Source organism: Taudactylus pleione, unplaced genomic scaffold, assembly GCF_031769625.1.
Source record: "Taudactylus pleione unplaced genomic scaffold, aTauple2 ptg003505l, whole genome shotgun sequence".
Lineage (NCBI taxonomy): Eukaryota > Metazoa > Chordata > Amphibia > Anura > Myobatrachidae > Taudactylus > Taudactylus pleione.
Genome location: NW_028287850.1, coordinates 938,185 through 952,500, shown reverse-complemented (window position 1 = coordinate 952,500; position 14,316 = coordinate 938,185). Strand labels below are relative to the sequence as shown.

General features: G+C 46.2%; 1 protein-coding gene across 1 annotated transcript in view; it reads left to right on the top strand.

The window, feature by feature from the left end:
* WLS (Wnt ligand secretion mediator) overlaps window positions 1–14,030 on the top strand; it is a 64,821-nt gene extending 50,791 nt beyond the window's left edge. The window contains exons 9-12 of the mRNA XM_088466535.1: window positions 1–5; window positions 889–972; window positions 4,263–4,416; window positions 13,559–14,030. The exon at window positions 1–5 is cut by the window's left edge and continues 139 nt beyond it. Coding sequence (XP_088322661.1) covers window positions 1–5; window positions 889–972; window positions 4,263–4,416; window positions 13,559–13,668 — 353 coding nt within the window. The 3' untranslated portion in view covers window positions 13,669–14,030. The remainder of the gene's footprint in view (window positions 6–888; window positions 973–4,262; window positions 4,417–13,558) is intronic.
* Window positions 14,031–14,316: the final 286 nt, after the last annotated feature.

The following is a 14,316-nucleotide window of genomic DNA, read 5'->3' as shown; positions in this document are numbered from 1 at the left end:
ATGAGGTGAGTGAGTTGAGTCACGGAGTATTTGCAGAACCTCTATCGCAGCGTCAGATTGGGGGTGTGACTCCCCCGGGGGGGAATGATTAATGGAAGAGCCCATGTAATAGCATGTGAGGGTGTGGTCATTCCATGGAGGGGGGGGACAGAGGTTTTTTTTTTTTTTTTTTACTGGATATGGAAATACTATGAATGCATGAACACGCATGCCTTTGTTATAATCCCCACTGATGTGGCATGCTGGGACATGTAGTCCCACCACACCTGGTTTAAATCTAGGTCTCCTGTGCCCTTTTGCCTCTTTCTGTTATGTGGACAGCACGCAGGATACAGAGTAAGCTTCAACTGAGGGGAAAAAAAAACAACACAATAGTTGTGTTTTACAAAGCAAGTTAGAATAACCTTAAACTTTGGTGCTTTTCTTGGGTACAAGTATGTTTGAAACTACCTGTGAATCACAGATTATAGGATCTATATACTAAGCCTTAGAAAGAGAGAAAGTACCAACTAATCAGCTCCTAACTGTCATGTGACAGGCTGTATATATTTATTTATTTATTTTTCTCCTCCAAACTTCTGCACACCCTCCTAACGGTATCTGCAGTGCTTAGTCCAGGGGATGTGTTTACTAAAGTGCGGGTTTTTAAAACCAATCAGATTCTACTTAACATTTATCTAGCACCTTCTAGAAGATAATAGCTTGAATCTGATTGGTTGCTATGGGCGAGATCTCCACTTCTAAAAACCTGCACTTTAGTAAATATACCCCTAGGGGTGGGATATAGGCTCGGTGTCCTGGTGTATTATATGTGACCGTAACACAACTCTGAATGATAAAAGGTGGATTTGGTTTGGAAACTGTCTAATTTTTTTTTTTTTTTTGTAGGGTCTGATATTTCGGTTCAAGTTCCTGATGATCATCACGCTGGCCTGCGCCGCTCTAACCACCGTGTTCTTCATCACAACACAGGTGAGAACAGAATTATGTTTCATTCAGATGGCCAAGTAAAATCCTACGTAAAATTGACATCTGTGTGTAAAACCTAATAGACAGTCATGAACAGAGAAACCGCGCACCGCAACATCGCCGCTAACACACCGATATTAATATGTTACTTTATATTGTGAACTCCCCTCGGTGCGGTGTTCCACCCTTCTAGTCGTCTTTTGATAGTACTCAGAAATTCATCATTATTACATATAAAATGTAAAAAAAAAAAACCATAACCGTGTACTTTACGGATCGCAACTGTGATTACGCACGCAGTCCTGCTGCGAAAATATGCTAATGTCTGCGATCGCTATGCCACCGCAGTAGAACATAAAGACGCCCACTTCCCTATATACACACTCCACGGCCATTCTGCGCAACCGTAGGATCTGCATCCGATGCTGGGTCTTTGTATGCGGTCGCATGTATTTGCAAAGCTGCAGGTGGGCGTCTACATGCATATCCAGGCGGCGTATTTTAGTATGGAATAAGCGCACGACCAGGCTCTATGTTCAACGACAAATGCAAAAACTCCTTTTTAAGATGGGATGTAGTCAAGAAGCCGCGGTCTAAATGCCGACCGCCGGCTTCCCAGCACTGAAAGCCCGGCATGGGACTAATGATAGGCGTCTGAATACCGACGGCTATCATTAGCCCCACACCGAAATCCCGATGCCCAGCAATACTGATCGTAGGTAAGCCGGGCGTCGGGAGCTCATAGCCACGGGGGTGGGAGGGTTAGGTTTAGGGAGTCCCGGGGGAACTTAGGGTTAAGCACCCCCCCCCCCCCCCCCAGGAGGGCTAGGGTTAGGGTCAGGTACCACCGGGGGAAGGTTAGGGTGCGGGGAGAGGGGGGGTTGGGTTTAGGCACCCCTGGGGGGATGTTAGGGTTAGGCACCCCAAAGGGAGAGTAAGGGGGGGGGGTTAGGGCACTTACTTACCTTAGTCGGGATCTTCATCTTCTGGCGTTGGGATTTCATCCGCCAGGCTTAGGACCGGTGGTAATGCATACCAATTCTTTATAATATGGATGGAAAGTAACCGGATCAAAAAAAACAGCCAAAATATATAAATACATAATGTTATATGCCCATATTGGCGACCTTGCGGTATAAATTCAATCTAAAGGTGCGATGATTGTTGTGGAGAAGGTTTTTTGTTTTTAGTTTTTTTTTAAATAAACTCACGACCTAACTGCCACTCAGCTCCTAACCGTCATGTTACAGGTTGTGTTTGAAAAATGACAGTTGGGAGCTGATTAGTTGGTAGTTTATCACTTTCCAGAGCTTTGTACATCTCCCCCCTATGCTTATATAATTTCCACTTTTGTCAGAAGCCCATCATATGGTCGTGAGTTCATTCCAAGGGTCCTCCGCAAGAGTTCCGCAAGGACTGTACGTATATTCTAGCGCATTAAAGAGAGAACAAAGCAAATCGTGCACTCACAATAAACAAGTTAAAAAAAAAAAGTCTTCTTACACCCTCAATAATCATCTCACACCAGAAAGTCGCCAATATGGGCATATAACATTATGTACATCTGTTTGAAAAGCCCCAATATTCCTTCTAATGGTCTCTCGGGGCCCTGATAGGCAGACAGTGCTGATGTCCATCTTGTTCATGTTTAACGCATTTCGATATTTCCGTATCTTTATGATAAGCGTTTGTATTCTTATCAATTTTCTATGTAGTAATGGATTTCTAAATACCATAAAAGAAAATTACGAGGGTGTATGTAAAACCTGTGTGAATGAAACCAAACTAATACTTTCTGCAGTGTTGTACTACAAAGTAAGTGATTAGCCAGGTGTGTGTGTGAGTGTGTGTGTGTGTGTGTGTGTGTGTGTGTGTGTGTGTGTGTGTGTGTGTGTGTGTGTGTGTGTGTGTGTGTGTGTGTGTGTGTGTGTGTGTGTGTGTGTGTGTGTGTGTGTGTGTGTGTGTGTGTGTGTGTGTGTGTGTGTGTGTGTGTGTGTGTTTGTTTGTTTGTTTGTTTGTTTGTTTGTTTGTTCCTGGAGGGTTTTTTTTTTCCCCTGTCCTGCTCTTGTTTGTTTTATTTTTATTTTTTATTTTTTGCAGGTTTTATACAAAAGTAAAATAAAAGAAACCATGATTCATATAGTAGCGCAGTATAACCGGTTGCGCAGGTTAAATAACTTGTGCGTGTATATATAGGATGCATTCTAGAAATGTCTGTCATCTATGAATGAAACTATAAACTACTATATTATTCCAGCGCCTGCAGCTATACGTGTAATCCCTAAGGAACAACATACAGTGTACTGGGGCCTGGTTCAGGTTGGATCGCAATGCTGCGTTGGCACGCAAGCGGCCGCTGCGAAAATATGCTAATGAATGCATTCGCACCGCCATCGGAGCACAAGATGCAGACGCCCAGCCCTATATAATGCCGCGCCCCCTTGCCCTTTTTCTCACATCCGTACTAATGTGCAAGTGTGCGAAATCATCGGTAACAATGAGTAACATCGGAGCTGCACGAACACTTGTGGCTGACATGACCCTGCTGCAGAAGTTGCGTATGGGTTCGCTGTGAATAATTTATGCACGCCCCTGCAACGGCGTTCGAACGCTCTGACGCGCCTGTGTTTGCACGATGGCGTCCTCTCCCCCCACACAGCACCAGTAACTACAGAATGTAATTTCTGTCATTTGCACTTCAGGTTTAGGGCAGAGCGTGCCAGTGAATCCGTTTGGCACCCATTCACGTGGAAGGGCGCTTACACGGTATCCTCTTGCGGCGCCTTAGTAAGTAACTGTTTGTAGTGGTAAGAATATTCTATCAAGGTGTAAATGTGCAGTCGCCCATAAAAGCTATTGGCATTGCACAGTTCATCTGAATTTAATTAATGGCGGCCAAAAGAGTTACTGAACTTTATGGCCGTTGTTGGTAAATAACCGCCGGGTAGTCTAATGAGCATAAAATGAACCAATTAGTTAGTTTAGTCAAACTGACCAATCTGAGGGGTCTAGTTACTAAGCAGTGTTAGGAGACAGAGTGAAAAGTGATAAGGAGCCAGCCAATCAGCTCCCAGCTGCCATCTCACAGGCTGTGTTTGAAAAATGACAGTTGGGAGCTGATTGGCTGGCACCTTATCACTTTTCACTAGCCAATCAGCTCCTAACTGTCACTGTACAGATGTGGCACCAAATATTTAATATTTATGCATTTTTACCTTTTATACTGCTCTTAAGTTTAGAGATTTACCCAAATCTGACTTTTTTATTTTTTTGTTACCTCTGTGTTCCCCCAGGTGTCTGAGGGCAACTGGAAGTGGGGGGATTTCACCATAGAACTGAACAGCGCTTTCTTCACTGGCGTCTATGGCATGTGGAATCTCTACGTCTTCGCCCTTATGTTCCTCTACGCTCCGTCGCACAAGAACTATGGAGACGACCAAACAAACGGTGAAAATTCCTGCCAGAAAAATAACCAGAGTAAAAGCTGTAGAACACAATGGAGCGTTTTGCCCGCTGCCTATAAAGGTTTAGAGGATTATGTAAGCAGCGTTTCAGCCGCTAATAGTAATCGCTGATAAGACAAGTGGTGGAGCAGTAAGAATTCTATACGGCACTTTTTTCTTTTTCTTTTTTTTTTTTTGCTTCAGCTGCTTTCCTGCTGGCCTTTAAACAGTTCTCGCAGCATCGCTGTCGCGCAAAGTCTGCTTGTATGATATTCGCTAGGCAAAGTCTACTTATTTCAGTAAGGTATAAAAGAAAGAAAACCTTGAGCTGAGCAATGAAAGTGCCTCTACTGTACACAGGGGTCTATTTACTAAGCAGTGTTAGGAGACAGAGTGAAAAGTGATAAGGTGCCAGCCAATCAGCTCCCAACTGGCTGGCACCTTATCACTTTTCGCTTTGTCTCCTAACACTGCTTAGTAAATAGACCCCTCAGGCTCCCGTTCTGCTCTCATAGGGCTTCACTGTACATGGTTTATCTCTCCACATGTTCACAAGCATGAGCCATCTCCCCCTTTTGAGTGTGGTATTCAGCCATATTGCTCCAGTTCCAAGCCCAGCACAGCTATGAGCACTTAAGATATGCCCCTCAGCACCATTCTAATCTCCTCTTAAATAGAGCTGTCAAAATGAATCTGCTGCATTTTCCACCATGTTGTTGTTATTATTATCCTTTATTTATATGGCGCCAAAAGGGTTCGGCAGCGCCTTACACAGTACATAATAACTATTTTCTTGTGGGCTCATTTGTTTAACAGTACAAACCATACAGGACAAATACATGATTTATACATTGCTGCATAACAGTCAGGGAAGGAGAAGCACAAGAGGGTAGAGGGCCCTGCTCGTGAGAGCTTATATTCTAAAGGGGAGGGGGCAGACAAACAGGGGTGACACAGATGGGCTGGATTGTAAGCGAGGAACATGGAGTAGTGGGTTAGGATGAGCGCTGGAAAGCTTTGAGGAAGAAAGGTGTCTTGAGAGTCCATCTGAAGATTAAGAGCCAAATAGCAAAGTTATCAGAGAATTTTGACCCAAGTCCAGGGAGACGAAAAAAGGCAGCGACTTGAGGAAGTTGGAAGAAGCAACCGATATGTGCATTGAATGGAAATAATGAAATGGAGAGTTTAGAAGGTAAGAGTAGGTGGGAGTGACCAAACGATGGAGGCACCCCAACACTGTGGCAACCTCCAGTCCAGGGAGCGTAGGAGAATGTGAGGCCCCCAAAGGAGATAGCTGCAGGAGTGGTGGTGTCAGACGGGTAAATCCAGGATTTGGTGATGGCTAGGAGATTGAGGGAGTTGGAGATGAAACAGTCATGGATGGGGACCAGTTGATTATAGACAGGACTGGCTTTCCAGAGGAGACAGGAGAGAGGGACAGGGTTGGGAGGAGAGAGAAGGAGACTGTTAGGGTTGCTGTAGTGTGGGGTTTAGATTGATTTAGTGCAGGGAGATGAGGAGAGTGTGGGTATGTGGTGGGCTTCTGAATGAGGAAGGGTGACAGCAGGTGGTGGGCAAGGTGGAGGTGTAGTGTGGCCTGGGTTAAGAAGAAGATGTGTAACTTGAAGAAAAGGGAGGGTGTTCTACTAAAAGGTACATGGGAGATCTGTTCGCAAAGCCTTGGAGAGGGTTAAAATTATGGAAATAACCTGCCAGTCGATCAGCTCCTAACTGTCGTTTTCAAAGCGAGCCTGTGTGATACCCCTACAGGTGTTGTACAAGTGTGGTGTGATGTCTTCCAATCTTACCAGGTTAGGATAGATTGATGTTGCTTCCTTTTGGTTGCTCAAAGAGGTAAGGAAGGGTGTACAGGCACAGAAGTCAGCAGTTTTGCTTCAAATGAGTGTTTCAGTTTATTACAGAAGAAATAGTGCATTTAAATTACTGTTAGTAATAAAGTTTAGTGCTCTCTGTAAAGTTGGTGCACTTTCCGTAGCCCGGGTTAGTTTAATTGACCTGATAACTGTTCCTTTATGGCAATTGTCATTAATGCAATCTGATGTGCCATTTTAGTCCTACTTGTGTCCTGCCTGCAAGGTTGGAGAGAAGATTGAATAGTTTTACTGTGACTGGCACATGCAGAGGTTATGTCTTACTGGGACTTCCCTGTGAAGGGAGCAGGAGTATGAAGGTGTGGGACCTAGCCAGTAGGCCGAGTCTCTTAATGACCAGTCCCTGACTGTAAATATTATTGCAGTTCTGCAGCTACCTTGGTAGGGGAAAGGATAGAGCTATGCGACCTGACCGGGAAGAATTAATCCTGACTGGCACCTGTCACAATGTCCTGTCAGGACTGATGGGGGGTGTACCGGTGTCGCTGTTTCTCTCTCTGTCTAGCTGCTCACGGCTATCAGTCACCGAGAAGAACCACTGGTAATCGGATAACACGCACCGCAGCTTTGCTCACACCGGAAGTTACCTCACCTCAGCGCAGCCACCAAGTGCCGTTTTTTCATGTTCAATCCTTGAGCCTGCCACAGTACTCACTGGTCTCCTAATGTGCACCACCGCTGAGGGGGCCAGTGTAAAAAGTCTCTGAACCCCAATGAAGACCGTTATATAATGGCCCATACTAGACAGTGGCAGGAAGCAGATTATTACTTATGTAGGGGCACATCAGTGTGGGTAGGTACACAGGTGGGGTGCCACACCTGTACAGTGACAGTTAGGAGCTGATTGGTTAGTACTCTTTTCTCCCACCAAGGCTTACTGAATAGACCCCATGATGACTAAACACAACTGTTGGTAATTATTTCTATGGTGCAGCAAGGGACCCCAGTGCCATAAAGTATGGAGTAAAACGAAAAGCACAGCTAATTACATGATGAACATAATAATAACTTATATTTCTACAGAGCGGGGGGATGGGTAAATACTGTGCCAAGCAGTAGTGGTGCAACAAATGGGGTATGAGGAAGTGCTCGCTGGCAGAAGGGAATGCGGGTAGAGCTGAGTTTCTAGATATAGGGGCTAGAGGAGAGAGGATGAGTAGTTTGGACTCTATAGGGGACAGGAAACTTGTGTTGCCACTGCCAGAGAGGGCAGCTAGAAGCAGAGCGGTAACAGATGGAAATAATGTGAGTAGTGACATTGAGGATGGATTGAATTTGAAAGTTTTCCCTGTGAGGTTGACTATGGTTGCAGAAGTCTAGATGGCGCTTACAAGACAGTGGGTGACCCATCTGGTAGCGCCAGAGATGATGAAGGGTTTTATTCTTGAAATGTTACGGAAGTGAAAGCTGCAGGATTGTTGGAGAGACTAAATGTGTGGTGTGCAGCATGAACGTGGAACAAAGGAAGATACCCAGGCAGGGCCGGATTAAGGCTTGTGGGGGCCCCAGGGCAACTAAGTTTGCGGGGGGCCCCTTCATGCCACACAGTCGAGCCCAGCCCAGCCGTGCCCCCAGTAGCAGTCTGCCCCAGCAGTGCTCCAGCAGCAGTCCCCCCCAGGAGTACCCCTAGTAGTAATCCCCCGCTAGGCTGTGTCCCCCAGTAGTGGTCCCACCAGTGTGCAGTGCCCCTTGTAGTACCCCCTGCAGTGCCCCTTGTAGTACCCCCTGCAGTGCTCCTAGTAGTAGTAGTAGTACCACCCCCAGCAGTGCCCCTAGTAGTAGCAGTACCCCCCAGACACAAACAAGAAAAATAACAACTTCCACTTACCTGCAGGAGATCTCCCATCAGCCACTGCGGGAGTCGGAAGACGGAGTCTCCGGCAGTGGGAGCAGCAGCCGATGAGTCTGACTGACTCTCATCGGCTGCTAAAACAAACACACAGCTGCCGGCACTGGTGGCTGTGTGTGTGTGCTGTGTAGTGCGGACGGCACTTCTGTGCCGTCCACACTATCACCCTGCCCCAAGCTGATGCAGCTGCAGAGCGCCCTCCTCCCGGGAACAGGTCACCTGTTCTCGGCAGGGTCACATCGACTCAAAGAAGACTCAAAATACAACTGTTTTCAAACGATTTTTCTGTCCAACCTGCAGAAACTGCCACAATTGTGATAAAAATCGTCCCGTGTATGGGCACCTACAGTGAAGGAAGACTAGGAGTGCTGTTTTGGACATGTTGATTTTGTGAACGTGCTTGGTCACCCAAGATTTAGACAGCAGATAGACAATTGCAGACACCGGAAAGGAACGAAGAGGAGAGTTAAGGGTGGAAATGGTAACGTTTGGGTAACATTGGCTTAGAGGTGTTAGTGGAGGCTGAAGGAGCTGAGAAGTTCACCAAGAATGGTGCTATGTTAGTGTCTAAGGCCCTGATTCAGAGCCAGACGCTCTGACCAGAGCACTCGCTCTGAATCAGGGCCCTCCTACCTAAAAATGGAGCGGCCTCCTGGCCGCTCGCATAGCTGTGGGTGACCACTCACAGCATATGCGAGCGGCCAAAAAGATGGTCGTGATGATCAAGACCATCGCGACCATCGGGCTTGCGACGAGACCCTGCGGTGACCGCAAGCCCTGGAGTGATTTTGGCTCTATCAGAGCCAAAATCACTCCCACTGACATCACTAGTGATGTCAGTGGGGCCGGACCCAGACGGTAGGCGTTCCCATGGGAACGCCTCCGTCTGGCAGCCACGCCCACCAAAGGGGGCGTGCTGTCAGTCACCATCGACAGCACGCCCCCTTTGGTGCGAGACCCGGAGCGACAGCTTGGCTGTCGCTGTCTGGGTCTCGTACATGCGCACGACGGAGCTCCCTCTGTCGTGCGCATGCACATTGGGGTAACATCGACCCGCTTGCGAGCATCCTGAGCTCGCGAGCGGGTCTGAATGACCCCCTAAGTGCATTAGTAGTATCTCATCTGAAATATAAAAGACAAACCTAATATGGATACCTGGACCTTTAAAAAATGGTGGTTGTGTTTAGTCCATGGACATGGCGAATTCCTTTTCAGATTGGTGCATTCCGCCCCTATAAAAATGCTGTTCAGGAGGTTTCACTACATTCTCCATCCAGCTTGTTCCCGATAAGAACTGTCCTTTGCTTATATCTTCATGTATACGGCGTTCCTAAACACCGCTATCCATGCGCTCAGTGGCGGATGCATCGCATTCGGTCTTGGGGCTTGTTGCGCTCCTTATGCTCCTCCTCACCTTTCTTCTGGTTGTGGAACCCAAATAAAAAGATGTCAAAGAAATGACGGCAGAGCTCTGTGTCCCCAGCGACAGCGCTATGCAATTAGAGTCTGTGGGGGCATATTTACTAAAGTGCTGGGTTTTCAGAAGTGGAAATGTTGCCCATAGCAACCAATCAGATTCTGCTTCTCATTTATCTAGCACCTTCTAAATCATGTATGGGGAACCTTTTTTCTGCCAAGGGCCATTTTGAAATATATAACATTACTTGCGGGCCTTGACTAGGCCATGCCCATTCCACTTGATGTCACATGGGGGTGGGGCCACAATCGCCAGTGATTACAGCAATGCCCGGAGCATCCTGAGGGTGTTCCGGGGAGCTGTAAGGGCAGCGGTGTGACAGTCTGAAGCATCCTAAGGACTCTCCAGGTGGCACTGCTGCATAGATTCTGGCTGCAGGGTATCATTCTAGGTACCCTTCTAGCCAAATGAGGCTAGCAGACAAAAGCTCTGAGGACCAGACCAAATGATTCTGAGGTCCTTATAAGGCCCCCGGGCATGAGGTTCCCGATCCCTGTTCTAGATGTAACCCCTGGTTCTGGGTTATGTTAATGTTGAATATTAGTGCCTCCACCCAAGCTGATATACAATGTAATCTGTTTTGCTAGGCTTGCTTGGGTAAGCCTATAAATAATTATGTACCTATTATATGTAGTAGTATATCACATAAGTCTAAGTTGTTATCTAGCACAATCCTTTGTGTCCCCAATAAATTACACTTTATTACTTATACCAATTTCTCTTCTTCTCCTTACTGGTTCCCGAAGTTTCTGGATTCTTGTCACGGCTCCTCCTAGTAAGAAAGCTCACATACACATAGATATACTTTTCTTACTTTTATCAAGAACAATTTTCAATAGTTTACATATCCTTCCACATAAAACTATTCAGTACAACTTTGTTACTTTACATGCAATATCTCTAGTATATAGTCACAATGTTGCTCCTATCCTCCTTTGCAGTACTGGTTATAGTCCAAAACTCATAGATGGCCAGTAAAGAGTCTTTTATCTAATATGTCCAAGTCCTTTATATCTCTAGACTGGCTTTGATATAGTATACGGAGCTTAGTGGTATTTAATATATGTAGTTAGCAATATATGTCCCTTTATTGAATATCCTGGACTGAAGCTTTCCTCTTGGACTGGTTTAGTTAAATAAGCAATTAAATGTCATGGGAATCCTTCAAGCTGTACATCATAACTTTTATGTCAATTGTTAACAGGCTTTAAGTTATAAATAGACTTAATGCTGCAGGTATTACTACAGGTATTAAACTAATACCCCTTTTACACCAGAGCAAAAACCCGGGTTTTTGCTGGGTCTACCCGGGTCGCAGCTCAGTGTAAAAGGGTCCCTGAAAAATAACCCAGGTCAAGTGACCCAGCAATCCAACCCAGGTAGCTACCAGGGTTGGACCCAGGATGGACCAGGGTAATGGCACAGTGTAAACGGTGCAACCCGGGTTATCTGACCTGGGTCATGCCTAAAATGAGCTGATTGGTGGTTGTGGGGCATTCACCTCCAACTTTTTATGATCTCACAGGTTTAGCAGGGCAGACCTGTGTTCACTGTGAACAGGGCTGACCTGGGAGTAAACCAGATCGAAGGTGCAGTGTAAATGGGTTTAACCTGGGTCTGACCAGGGTTGGAACCATGTCCAAAAACCCAGGTCGGACCTGGGTTTTAGGTGGAAACGAGGTATAATAGTCATAAGTAGAAGCCAGAGTGGGACTTGATATGTATTGGTCGATTTATGTTTTCCCAGACCCTCGCTTAGGATGTCGTAGGCTCTGTAGTTTAATGCTTCTTCCTAGTGATGTACAGTATGACTCTCCTATAACAAGTACTGATATCTCTTCAGGAGATTTACCCTTAAAATGAGCACAGTGCCGCTGGCAAGACTTTCCTGCAACTAATGTATGAGCTCCTGTCATTTTATAGATCCACTCCCCCAACTCCTTCCTTGCAGTGCTATAAAACCTGGGGTTAATACCCAAATACCAGGAGCAGCTATTCCAATACATAAAGGGTAAACTCTCCTCACTGGTTTAACTCTATATAGTCTGGAGATCTGAACTAAGACTTGTATCCTCTGTGTGTTTTGTGCAGAGTTATACTACTCACAGCAGCTGCAGATCAATGATGCCTGGCAGAGAGGTAGTCAGCGTTATGGCAGCTCGTCAGCAATAGGTGCCGGCTCCTAATAGGCTCTTTGTGGCTGCCTTGACAAGCCTTGTGCTTTCTCTGGCACTCAAGCAGTTAATCCGAGGAGACTGAGGATGGCCACAAGCTGCAACAGCTTTCTCCCTTCAGCCAGCCTGCTCTTATCTCTCCCCAGCTGTCAGCCTGCTTCTGACTGATTGCTGGCTTCCCCTGCCAGGACACCAGCTCAGCGCTGCCTGGTCCCTCAGGTACTGCCCACACTGGCTTCAATCACCGGGGCTCCTGGCTACTGCTATCAACCCTCTATGGCTAGGCAGAGCCCGAGGATCCCGGTGTGAGCACTCATGGGGGAACTGCAGACTGGACTAAGCTCCAGTGTTCACTCATTATATACCCCCTCCCTAGGGGCCACGAGCTCCTCTCCTTCCCGCTCAGAGCACGAGCCTTGCTTAGCTGGCTCGTGCTGTTTCTAGCAAGTTCTCCAGGCTCCTTACATGCTATTTGTCCACTTCTAATACCCCTTTTACACCAACTGAATAACCCGGGTTATTGCCAGGTCGACCCGGGTCGATGCTCTGTGTGAACGGCTCCCAGAAAAAATTCCCGGGTTGATTTACCCGGGAATCTTGCTCGGGTTGAGAGCAGGGTTGAACACGGGTTGTTCCCGTGTCATGAGGCAGTGTGAACGGGTGCTACCCTGCTTATTTGACCCGGCTAGCTCTGAAAGATGCTGATTGGAGCTTCTGGGGCACAGGCAGGTGATGTAACTTGTCAGTGCCCTGCAGAGAGAGACGCACATGAAGCCATCGCTTGCCTGCCTAACCTCCTGCACCACAGCCTGACCAGCAGCCACAAAAGCAGGCAGGCACACAGCCTGCCACAGCTAGAACTGCACCCTGCACCACAGCCTGACCAGCAGCCACAAAAGCAGGTGATACACAGCCTGCCACAGCCAGAACAGCAACCTGTAGCAATGCTGTAAGCAGTCCCCACCCCTCTCTTTTGTTGCCTTTTGTGACCTCATCTTTGTCAGCCCTTAAAAAAGTCAATTTTTAATGACATCTATAGGGAAAAGCAGGGATTACCCGGGTTCAGTGTGAACGGGGCAAACCCGGGAATAACCCGGGTCGCATTGCAGTGTGAACGGGGTCTGAAGCCGAGTTCGACCCGGGATTGACCAGTGTTCAAATTCCAGGGTCAGACTCTGGATTTTGGTGTAAAAGGGGTATAAGCTAACTCACCCCATACCCTGGATGCTCATTAATCCTGCTATGGCTTCCATTTTATGAGTACAAATACAAACGCTCATATATTATATATAGTACATACATTGCTCTAATGTAACATTTTACTACGTAAATTGATTAAATAACACCTTTCATATTATAAAGAATAAAAGTGCTCATACAACTAAATAAATAGTTCCCACACCCTATAATCATAAGTAGAGTAATCAATTGCTATAGAAATACATATATACACACATATATATATATATATATATATATATATATATATATATACACACACATACACATATACCCCTTCCCATATAATAGCCACACAGTAAACATGGCTACAGCTAGAATCTGGTTGCTATGGGCAACATCTCCACTTCTAAAAACCCGCACTTTAGTAAATATGGGCCTGGTGTATTTGGGTGGAATCCTGCTTTGAATGAACAGCAGCCCGATTGAGCGTACAAACTCTTTCTGTCCATTGCCAAAGTCCAAGTGGGTTATTGCTATAATAATAATAATACTGATCACTGTCTTTATTGCAGGCGGAAAAAGTATAAACAGCGGCGAGGAGCTTCAGTTAACCACGACAATCACACATGCAGATGGGCCGACAGAACTGTACCGGGTGGCTGGCAAAAAGGCCCAGGAATAACTCCCCACTATATTCGGGTGGGTGTCGCTGGAGACGTTTTTAGTTCCAATGTCCCACAATAAAAAGGTTACATAAGAATTCTCATATTTATAGCTGGATTTCTCTGATTAGAAGAATGCAAAGACTCTGTGTAAAGTAGATCTATATTAAAGTTGGTGAACTATTGGTTAGTTATACTGGTGGATATAATCCTATTTTACACTACTGCTGCTCAATCTATCCATCAGCCCAGTGTTACATATGTACATTGTTCTGTTTTTTATTTTATTTTATAAGGAGCGACTACACTGGGAACAACACTCGTTACTGCCTTTTGTTCATAAGCAATACCCTATAAGCAATAAAATTGTTTTCTTTTTGTATATTTTGCATTTTGGTGTGTGTTTGTGTGTGTGTGGTGCATGCATGACCATAACACAGTTAGACTCCAGCAAATTATTGGATCACATAACAAAATGTACACTATGACCCAGAAGCCCCTCCGGCGTCCTTCTGTGTGGGGGTGCTGGGAGGGACCCGATTGGACCCCTCTCGCAGCACCCTCCCAATAGAAGCCACATAGGCTTCTATAGGGTAACGCCATCAGGAAGATGACGTTACCCACCGCAACCGAGTCCCGGAGGGCATCGCATTCTGCGGCTTGGCGCA